We start from the raw sequence: 11850 nt of genomic DNA, 5'->3' as shown, positions 1-11850 counted from the left end.
TAGTAATAGGATTTATTTAGTTCTAGTGACTAAGTTTTTTTTTTTTTCGGTTAAGTTGTGTAATTCCCCCATTTGCTCATGTACCCGAAGACGAAGACGCGAATCCCTCCTTTACTCAGAAATATTTCTCTTTTTCCCTTGTTATTGCTCTCTGATTTCCCTTCTTTTTCAGTTATTGTTGCCGATGTTGGTTTTTTTCTTTTTCCAACTGTGGGTTTTTTTTTACATTTCTCACTCACACATGTTTTAAAACCAAATTACCTATACGGGTGAGCTGATTTAAGCTAAGCCACACAATAAAATAATTTTGCTCTAGCCCGTCGGTCATGGGATTCAAACCGATTAAAAAAACTGTTTTATCTTTTATTTCAAGAAAACATGGAGGCAACTCAGACAAGAAGTTCACCACAAGAGTACATTACCAATGAAGACACAAACACGTCATTTTATTTTCAGGCTGATGGTTCACGCATTTGATTTCCTCATATGTCATACAACAACTTGGCAAATGATTTCATATGGTCAGACTGCAGGGAGATGGCCACTGATAAACTCCCATCATTTGTTGGACTTGGTAACACAAAAGCCAACCCCTCGTATCCAATTCCACCAGGACCCATGAAAATAGGTCGACCCCAACCAAAATCTGCATCGTAGATCGGCAGCCTAGCCCAACTAGTTATCCCAAGTCTCGGGCACCGAAAAGTATGAGCTCCGCGAACAAGGGCCGACAGATCAGGTTGAACCTCAAGATAATCAAGAGATGATCTAAGGTAATCGTTGTTCATGCGCACCACAACATCATGTATACGGCCTGCAGCATACCATGTTGGTTTCGATTTGAGATCCCCCGCTGTAGCGAATGGTGCGCCTGCGAAAACCACATTGCCAAAGAAACCAGGTGGGAGTGGGGGTTGCAGTCTGGACCGTCCATCAACCGCAACATGCAGTTTGGTCACTTGATCATCGGGGAGATTACGTGCCTTGGTTGCACATCTCCAAACATGGCCTGCCAACATCTCATATGTGCTGTAGTTGATTGAGTTCCCTTCTTCCTTAGACTTGGCTTTCAAGACGCTTAGTTGCTCCCGCGTCAATCTGAAAATGGAGACTGTTGTGCTCTCAGCATCACCATCTTTTGTGCTCGGCGGAGGAGTATTTAAGGGCGGATCAGGTTGGTATTCAACGTGGTCGAATGTTGTCTGAGGTGGGTCTCGGGCACGAAGTAATGTCCGGTCGATGAAAGGTGGGATTGTAAGGTCAAGTCCGCGAGCGATATCAGACCATGTATTTACAAAATGGAGACCTGAGCACCCATCTGCCACCCGATGTTCCAGGCCGACGCCAAGTGACACTCCACCGCATTTGAAGTATGTGACCTGCAAACAGTGTAAATGGAGAGAAATATATTGTAAGAGTAACCCGTGTTCAAAAGAAAGTTAGGCAAAAGTTGGTTTTACATGTAAAATTTAGTGATGAATTTGTTTCAAACTAATCTCGCACAATTATGTACGCATTAATGGTATGAAGTTATCAGTCGATTTACTTTTACTTTAGGAAACTTAGTTGAAGGCCCTCAGACTCTTGCAGAAATTACATTTGAGCGTGAAAGTCTGAGACTATCTAACTGATCACCGCCATTCACGCTCCAGCTCATCATAGTACGGAACATTATTATTTTGACTTCGAGTAAAAAACAAGAGTGTCCTTCCAGAATAGCATGTGACATGGCCCATCTTCAAGGAGCCCACAACTTTCAGTTATATATATTTCCAAAAAAAATATATTTCTAATATATGCATAACTGATTACGTACAAATTAAAAAAATATCCAAGATATTTTTCGCTTTCTATAGTACAGTATTTTTTATATGCTTACATTTTTCTTGGGTAAAATTGTTATTTCTTTGACATATATCTTCCTTTAAATTCTTCTATATCTATTGTTAGATGATATTATATTACAAAGATAATTTTCATACAAAAATTGTACTCAATAAATATATCATAGAGAAATATACTTTCAATATAAACAATAGTATTGTGCATAAAAGAACCCCATTTGAGAAATGCTAAAAAGACTACTTTAAAGTAAAATTCTCTATCATTTTATAATTTAAAATTCATTTCCATATTAACATTGAAACATTATACTAAAAACACGATTAGATAAAAGTGAGAGAGTCAGAGTCTCTGTAGCGTTTCTCGTGTGGTTTTAATCTTAAAAAGCGCTCGTGGTATTTAATGACGTGCTCTCACGGCCACCTGCATTTTTACATTGAAAACCTGAAAAGAATGCAGACCCACACATGCTGCTGCCTCAATTGATGACCAACCATATTCTCATCAATGACAAGTGGACAAGTAGGTAGGCAATTTTCCTACCGACATTCTATGACCTGGTTTGGTACTGAGGTGATTCTGAAAAAAGCTGCTATCAAAAAAAGCTGGGAGCTGTTTTTGTGTTTGGTAAACACTCAACTTCAGCTTTTTTTCACAGTTTTGGATGAAAAAAAGCCAAAAACAAGAAGCTGCAAAACCTAGCTTTGAAAAACCAGCTTTTTTTCACATCTGTTTTACATAAAAGTTTACCAAGCACTCTAATACTGTTTTTTTTTTCAAAAGCACTTTTACAAAAAAGTTTACCAAATACTCTGCTGCTTTATTTCACAGCTGCTTATTCTCACAGCACAGCAGAAGCAGCTTTTTTTTAAAGCACAGCAATACCAAACCAGCCCTATGTTGGCGACCAAAAGACTTTTCTGTTGTTTTTTTTTTTTTTTTACTTTGGTTTTTAATTTTGGTTAACGAGTCTGTCAAATTAAACTTCTTAAAAACAAGTTAATGCAAGGCCAAGATTTTTTCTGTTCTTTTTTTACTTTTAATTTTACTCTGGTTAACGACTGGTCCGTCTAATTAGACTACTTTAAACATTGTACAACACATGCTCTGGTGCACAGTTGAACGTTTAGAGCGATTCTCAAATTGGGTTACGAGGTTTTAAACTTTTCGCACTGGACTTTTAAGTTCTAGAAAATTATTTTTAATTCATACATTTTGTCCAACAGATTATTCACATCTTCATTAAATTAGTGCGTAATTTGTAATTCGATTGATGTGTTGTTATGTGGATGAACACCAATGGGTTGAACGAGTTCAAAAAAAAAAAAAAAAAAAGAATTAAAGGCATAAAAATACAGAGGTATATTAGAACTTTCAACTTAAAACTTCAAAAAAATAAAAATAAAAAATAAAAAACAAAAACTTAAAAAATAAAAAAATTATTAATAAAATCTATAACTTAAAACAAAATGAAATCTGAAGTATAAAAATACTAAATAAAAATGATTGAACTTTAGAAACTTGTAAATATTAGCTAGGCAATGTTATTTGAAAGTTGGTATGAGATCAAACTGTGACCGGACTTAAACAATTAACAAATCACATATTAAATTACAGGAAAAAAAAAAACTTATATATTCATTTTCTTAGAATAAGAAATATGATTTTCTTAGGTCTTCTTTTTCTCTCATTTTTAAATTTATTTTGATTGATGTGTAATGAAATTCTTAATATACCTTAATTTTAATGAAAAATTAGACACCGTTAGTGAAAATGATCAAGATACAACATATTATTAAGTCTGAAAACTAAAGAAACTAACACACAGACACACATGAGAGTTTATTAACTAAAGTAAAACTACAAGTAAAGTTCAATAATTAATATATATGAGAGTTTATTAACTAAAGTAAAACTATAAGTAAAGTTCAATAATTATTGCTACAATTAACTCTTAAGTTATGGGATTGTTCACTACCTCAAGTAATGATGATGTTCATCATCTTATTTCTTATTGTTAGATGAATTTAAATTTTAAGATCTGTACAGTAAATAAACACAAATCTCAAAATTTAAAGTAATCCAATTATAATAAATACAGGTTAGTATTATCACCACCTGACGCGGAAGCAAAGATGCACTAGATCAACATATACATACCTGCACCACCAAGAGGGGATATGTGGAAATCCCAGCAGAATAATCAACGACGGGGATGAGCTTCCGGAACTCAGGAGTCGGCGCAAAATCGCCAAAATCCTCGAGGACGGAAGCGGTCTCCGCCACAACAAACAGCACCCCCTCCCCATTGCAGTTGATTTCGGAACGGCCGGTTTCGTTCTGCTGGAGGCGCCCCGCCAATGGGTAGAAGGGCACGAGGGCCTTGGCGAGGGCGCGCTTGAGCACCGCCGGGTCGAAGAACGAGTTGCCATGATGGCTGCCGGTTTGGCTTCGCCGGTAGAAATATACACTGGGGGTGTGCTTGCCCAGAATTACCAAGTCCAAGTTGGACATCCACAGAACCTGCTTCGGCGTCTCCTCTGTCGGCTTGACGATTGTTGACTCCCTCACGCTAACGTTTACCGCCATGTTTTAGTAAATTGGTGAAGGCCAGAGATTATTATGCTGTTAGCTTCATGCAATGAGCGCGTATTATATAGCTGATAACATACTGGTAATGGTATATTTACTACAATTTTATATCATATTTTTTTACCATATTAGATAGCAGATAAGTTGTACATACTACATCATTTAATTTCAATCTTTTTATTAATTAAAACACTTGTGTAATCTTACGTGGCAGAAGAAAACATTTCGTATACCACAATTATCATTTAATTAATAATATTTTTATTAATTATTGATTAATATTTTAAAATTAAATATTAATTAATTTAGATGATGTGGCTGTTTACATCATATATCACATAAGATGATATACAATTATGATATAAAAATACGATAAGAATAACATTATTAACATTATGTCTGTGCGGTCTTATTTGAACGTGTTCTCTGGGTCGAGAAGCGTTTGGTTGAGCCCGCGGTAACGCTTGCGAGAGGGATGACGTGGATGGACAGTACCCAGAACTTGCTCACCACATGCAAGTTGTTAATTTCCGTGACTCGTACTTATTTTACAGGCAGGTCGCGATATTAATGATTTCATTTAATTAAATACACATCAATTTGTTGAACATTTATTTTTGTGGGTAGATTTTGGTTTAGTTAAGTGACTACAAAATCGTAGAAATTATTTTTTTTTGCAAATTTAGTTAAGATGTTAGAGTAATGTTTAAAGGATAATTTTAGAGAGATTAAATTTATAGATAAAATTTGTAAACTCAATGATATGTCACCAATATAAATGAATACGTTTATTAACGCTTAAATAATAATTCAATCATCAACTTCAATGTCATTATTTACAAATTTAATTTTTCTATCATTACTTATGTTTAAAAAGTGTACTATCTTTTGGACTCACAACCGACGATTCAAGCTTGTACACGTTACCACAAGAATAGGAAAATGCCGGTGGCTAGAAGCCGATTTAGAAAGGAAAAAGAATTTGAATTCAATTCACCATGCTTGAAAGGAAAAAGAGTGGTGGAAAATAATAGTATACTTAAAATGAAAAACATGTTTGAAATGGAAAACGAGTGGATTTCATTTATTTATTTATTTTTGCTTAGAAGAGTAGTTTTTTTTTAGTTTTTAGTTTTTTTTTTGGCTAAGCGTCCTCTCTTTTTATTAATGATAACGTAAGGAGATTAAATTTTTATACTAAATGTACAAATTCAAATGATATTTCACTGATGAGAAATAAGCACACTAATCAACATGTAAGTAATAATCTCATTTGGATATACTTTTAAAATAACTAAAAATATTTTTGGAAACAATCCTTAGTAAAAATGCTAGTAAACGGTGGAAAAACACTTAAAGTGTTTTCTAGAAGAAGTACATAACTGGTACTTCTTGTAAAAAAAACACTTAAAAGTGATTTTGGATCCAAAATCATTTTCTCTAAAAGCGCTTTCAATTATTTTAAAAGCACATTTAAACGAATCCTTAATTATCAATATCCATATCATTTAGTTTATAAAATTTGATTTATAAATTTAATCTCATTAATACTACCCTTTTATTAAACAAGAATAAAATGTTGTTTAACCCCTTAAATTAGTAGGAATTAGTCAATCTAGTCCTTTAAGAGTAAATTTGTACTTCCACCTCTTCATGCAGGAGCATTGAAGAGAATATGTACTTATTTTTAGAACAAAACGAAACGATAGCGATTTTATTAAGAATTAATGCAGTATTAAAAATGACATCCCGTATAACACGAAGAGTACTTTAACGAAACGTTAAAAGCGACCTCTGCAAATCTTGTTGAATACATTAATTGCCAACTATTTTCATTTGGGTTAATGACAGATCTTTCTATGTATATTTAGAGTTGTCGATTTCTCTGGATGGCGGATCTTTGTTTCTTTTTCAAAGAATCGTGTTCTTTATTTTGAATTGTCAACTAACAAATCTTGTTGAATACATTAATTGCCAACTATTTTTTTTGGGTTAATGACGGATCTTTCTATGTATATTTAGAGTTGTCGATTTCTCTGGATGGCGGATCTTTGTTTCTTTTTCAAAAAATCGTGTTCTTTATTTTGAATTGTCAACTAATTACTTTATTTTGAATTGTCAACTAATTACTTTATTTTGAATTGTCAACTAATTACTAGCCTGGTATTGCATAACGAAATAGTCGATGGTAGAAAACGAAATAGTCGATGGTAGAAAACGAAATAGTTGATGGTAGAAAACTTGTACACGTATGCTCGAAATGTTTGATCACATAATAGTATTATATTATTATATCTTTTCTGTGAAAAGCTATTATTATACATGAACAGGCGCAAGTGATGTTGGTCTGTTTTGACATTTGAATAAGGAATCACTTTTGAAGTAGGATTTTCTCTCTTATATTTTTTCCTTTTTTTTTTTCTTTTTTTCTATTTGAACGTTACGGTTAAGTCACATCAACATTTTATATTAATTTTTTATAGAAAAGAAAGATAAAATAGAGAATGTGAGCACAATAAATGAAAAGAGATAAAAAGAGGAAAAGATAATTCTAATCCGACATTTTTGGACCACTTATTTCAAGAACCAGTTGAAAAGGATTCCAAGAAATAAGCTGCTGATTGGTAAACTGATTGATATTAGTTTTTTTTCTTTGTATGTATAGTGACATAATTATTGGAGATAGCCTAATCTTGTTTGATCCAATCCGGTATAAATGTGTAATGCAGAACTCAATTTCACCAAATATTCTTTCCTTAATCTACAGGACCAACTTGACACACCTATCTGCCATGAGCCTATGACAGATGGCAAACATCAAGCGTATAAGATAGTTCTAGTCTCAACCTTTCGTTTACAAAACAAGAACAAAACTCAAACTATTGCAGAATTCAAAGGATCCTTCATCAACCTCGGTTGCAATGCTGACCGGGTGGTCCTAATTGCAAATTGCCGTCGTATAATATAAATTCGATTTGTCCGTATCTATATTACGAAAGTTTCAAAATCATAACATACAAGGAACATTGCCAATATTAAGTCCTGTATTAGTAAAGACTTTGTGCCCTCGAAAGATAATCGTATGACTCTTAAATGACGCTACTTAATGAAAAATTGAATAAAATTGAGAGTGTTTTTACTTACCACTATAATTATGATGTATCTTTATTCTACATTTAATCATCTGATACGTGTCATTTCACTTAATTTTAGTTAACGTTTGCATTAAGTGTTTCTTTTATTTTTTTATTTTTTATAATTAAAAAAAAAAATAACCAAAGTTAAGTAAGATATGATTTGGTGCATGATAAACATACACTTTAACTTACGGTTATGAACAAAAATGCTATGGAACAAATGTAAGCCTAAACTTCAAATTGACTATAATTCTTACTAATTCAAGTAATAACTAATACAAACTGTTACATTTCGCCTCTGAAAGGGGTAAATTGGAAATGACAGTTCAGAAGATGGTCGTTTAATTAAAAGTTGTCTGTATTCACAGAGATATTTCTTTTTTTTCAACAGTGTGAAACAATGGTGTGGGATGAAGTAGTTAATGGTAGAAAACTTGTCCACGTACGCTTCGAATGTTGATCTATTGTTAGCTTGAACGTGTCCCTGTTATGATCTTGTAATTAGTCCCTTTGATTAGCTAGTATTTGACTGCCATATAGATTGTAAATTGCGTGTTCATGACCTTTTTTTCGAATGAGAGGATCTCAAAGATCTTCCAATCACGTATGTTTATTGTACATCATGTTGTTAGAAATTATTATAAATTTTTTCATTTAAAATTGAATATAAACAGTACATGATGAAAACTAATTACACGATATACGATGAATGAATATAATTGAAGGATTCTCAAAATCCTTATACAGAGAATCCGAAGAACATTCTCATTCTTTCTTTTCAATGAGAAGCTCGTGCATATTGTGGATGGTTGCATAAGACAATGGTATAAGTCAAGGCTTGTTTAGCAGCCAAAGGTTGCACGCAAGTTGAAGATATTGTGTTTACGATAAATACTTGCCGTATGCCTACAGGAAGTGCATTTGTCCTTTAACAGTAATAATTTGTGGTGTAATAATACAACTTCCTGAATATCAATATTATTGAAAACAGAAGGCGTAGAGTTTCATGATACATTTGTATATTCAGGAAACGGTCCGCCCCTCTGGTCGGGTCGAAAACCTGCAACTCTGTGAGGAGTCTCAGCTACTGCAACATCTTTTATCCTTAATTTTTCGTTCAACATACTTCAAATACAGTGTGTTATTCTAATTCAATCCCACGAGCAGGGGCGAAGCTACATAGGAGTGAAGGGAGGGGGGGGGGGGGTGGGGGTGGCCGCCCCTCCGCTTGCCGGAAAACAAAGTCAGGAGTGAGGCTTGAACTCCTCTAGTTCAGCTGGAATTTGGGAACCACGGTGGTTCTAAGTGATTTCTGCACGTAGGGCTTTTTTTTTTTTTTTTTAAATTTTTAAAATCCAGGCTGGTAAAAAAAAAAAAAATTTAATTTCATTTGGTAAACGGTGTCGTTTTCCATTGATCAAATAAAAATAAAAAAAATTAAAAGAGGGAGGGACCACTAGTCCCCATCCGATCCCTATCCCAATCCCGATCCCGCCCCGTTTCAATTATTACTCCCTATTCCCAGATTACAAATCTCATCCCCCCACCTTTACCTTTTTTCCAGACTTCAATTTTCAAAATTGTCCCAAATCCCAGGATTGAACACAAAAAAGCACAATAGCCATCCCGTTCTGTAACATATCCCACATCGCCCATGGGAGTGGATCATGTAAGCCTTATATGTATATTCTCATCTCTACCTAGCACAAGGCCTTTTGGGAGCTCACTGACTTCGGGTTCCGTAGGAACTCCGAAGTTAAGCGAGTTCGCGCGAGAGCAATCCCAGGATGGGTGACCCACTGGGAAGTTCTTGTATGAGTTCCCAGAAATAAAACCGTGAGGGCGTGGTTGGGGCCCAAAGCAGACAATACCGTGCTACGCTGGAGTCAAGCCCGAGATGTGGTGGGGACCTGGGCCGGGATGTGACAATTTGGTATCAGAGCCAATCCCTGACCAGAAGTGTGCCGACGAGGACGTCGGGCCCCTAAGGGGTGTGGATTGTAACATATCCCACATCGCCCAGAGGAGTGGATCCTGTAAGCCTTATATGTATATTCCCATCTCTACCTAGCACGAGGCCTTTTGGGAGCTCACTGGCTTCGGGTTTCGTAGGAACTCCGAAGTTAAGCGAGTTCGCGCGAGAGTAATCCCAGGATGGGTGACCCATTGGGAAGTTTTCATGTGAGTTCCCAGAAACAAAACGGTGATGGCGTGGTTGGGGCCCAAAGCGGACAATATCATGCTACGATGGAGTCAAGCCCGGGATGTGGTGGGGGCTCGGGCCAGGATGTGACAATTTCGTTGACCACCAAGCTCCAGACGCCATGCTAGCCGCTTTAATTGAGGTAAATTTTTAATTTTTTTTAATTTATGGTTATCGGTTATAGATTATTCATATAAATACTATGATTATTGATTTTTTTTTTGAAGTACATAAAAGAGGATTCATACATTATATATATTATAGGAACTTGAATCACATATGGTCTAGCAATAAAAATTGATTGCAGTAACCACTATAAACCCTAATCAACTTAATTTTCAATTGTTGTTTAAAATAAAATTTGAATTCTTGATTATTCATATGATTGTTGGTATTGATTAATTAAATTCGTGGTTTGATTAGATATTACCTATAGTCTGTTCTAGGATTAAGAGTCTAAGATATTTTTTTTCTTTCATTGTACAGTTATGTAATGGAACGATACTATAAGAAACAATGCTTAAATCCGTCTCCAAATATTCCGGATAGTCCTTCTCGTCCTTCGAATATTCCAGGTAGTCCTCCTTCACCTTCAAATATTCTGAGTTGTCCTCCTTCGAGTATTTCGGGTAGTTCACAACAAAGTGAGGTTACTGAGTTGGATGAAATATTAGCTAATCTTTATGCAGACCCCGGACAGAGACGTCGAATGCTTGAAAATGAACATTGTCAACCTAACATATAAGTTCGCCCCGCTTCCCGAGAATTCCTAGCTTTGCCACTACCCATGAGGCCTCTAGGTGATTGAGCAAAGCTTTTAGACCATCTCCAAAAAAGATGTTAAATCCTAATCGGAATGACATATAATCAAATTTGAAGGTAGGAGCAAGTTCCAACCAATATCTCAATCCTATGTGGATTGACACATGAGTTTTTACTTTTTCAATTTTACATATAAGAAAAGATGATGTCAAATAATTTTTAATTATTTTATGAGAAATTTTATTTGAACTCATATAACCTCTTCCTACACCTAACTTAAACTTTAAATGTGAATTGTCTTTCTTATCATATTGCATAATTACCATCAAGTACACAATAAGATCAACATAAAACTAAAATTTATCAATAAACCCACACGCAATAATTAAATCCTAGTTATAATCAATGTTTATCATACGTTCATTCTGCCTAAGAGCTTTTATAGAGAAAACAAGCTTATTTTATTTTATTTATGTTATCAATGGATGGTGATTTTGAAGTTTTAAAGCCCCAACTAAGGTGTATATATATATATAGAGCCAACTGTTTGCCGAGCTCGGCAAGCATGAGCTGGTGTTCGACATAAGTTACCATAAGGTCATTCGGCCTGTAGTAAATATATATGCTTACATGAAAAAGTGTTTTGTGTAATGTGTGCTACCATGATTGCTAAGTTGCTAACTTTCATTGATGACAGGCCGAGCTGCCAAGAATGGTTTGTCTCGGGCCCCAATCTCAATGGAGACACTTGTTTTGGTTTTCCCATAATTTCTTCAAGTTTTTGGACTTAAAAAGCATCAAATAAATAAGGATGTTATTCGGTGAGTTTACCATAGACTATTTGGTGAAGCTGGGAGTCAAAAAAGAATAAAATGTGATAGAAATATGCATGGTTGACAACATCATTCCAAGTTGGATAGAATAGGCCAATATGCCAAGATTTGATTTTGTTTTTTATGGCCTTGGTTATATATATAATAATGCTGAGGAGTGTATGGCTGAATGACAGGCCAAACTTGGCCGAGCTATCCACATGTGATTGTTTCAGAAAAGTGATTGCAACATTCATGATGGGTGATAGGCCGAGCTACCAAGAATCAGGTTCTTCTCGGCCCCATTTGTAATTCGACCGTATGAGTTGGATGGTCGAAGTAATTAGAAGGTTTTTTTGGCAAAGTCGCCGAGCCTTGTATAGAATTGTGGCAGTCGAGGAAGACCACAACATTAGCAAAACAGACATGTTATTGCCAAGGAACAAAGTTTTTTTTTTTCAGCGATACGACGAGATTTTGTTGGCTACGAACAATTAATTTC

General features: G+C 35.0%; 1 protein-coding gene across 1 annotated transcript; it reads right to left on the bottom strand.

Annotated features, from left to right (window-relative positions):
- Positions 1–425: 425 nt before the first annotated feature.
- Positions 426–4507, bottom strand: LOC137749539 (shikimate O-hydroxycinnamoyltransferase). The gene is made up of 2 exons (XM_068489646.2): positions 4003–4507; positions 426–1379 (listed from the first exon to the last, which is right to left on the bottom strand). The coding sequence occupies exons 1-2, from the start codon at positions 4429–4431 to the stop codon at positions 483–485; spliced, it is 1326 nt and encodes a 441-aa protein (XP_068345747.2). The 5' UTR covers positions 4432–4507; the 3' UTR covers positions 426–482.
- Between the last annotated feature and the right edge of the window lie 7343 nt (positions 4508–11850).

Source organism: Pyrus communis, chromosome 17 (assembly GCF_041283825.1).
Source record: "Pyrus communis isolate YQ-2024b chromosome 17, ASM4128382v1, whole genome shotgun sequence".
Classification (NCBI taxonomy): Eukaryota; Viridiplantae; Streptophyta; class Magnoliopsida; order Rosales; family Rosaceae; genus Pyrus; species Pyrus communis.
The sequence above is the reverse complement of the archived record's forward strand: the minus strand, read 5'-3'. Positions and strand labels throughout refer to the sequence as shown.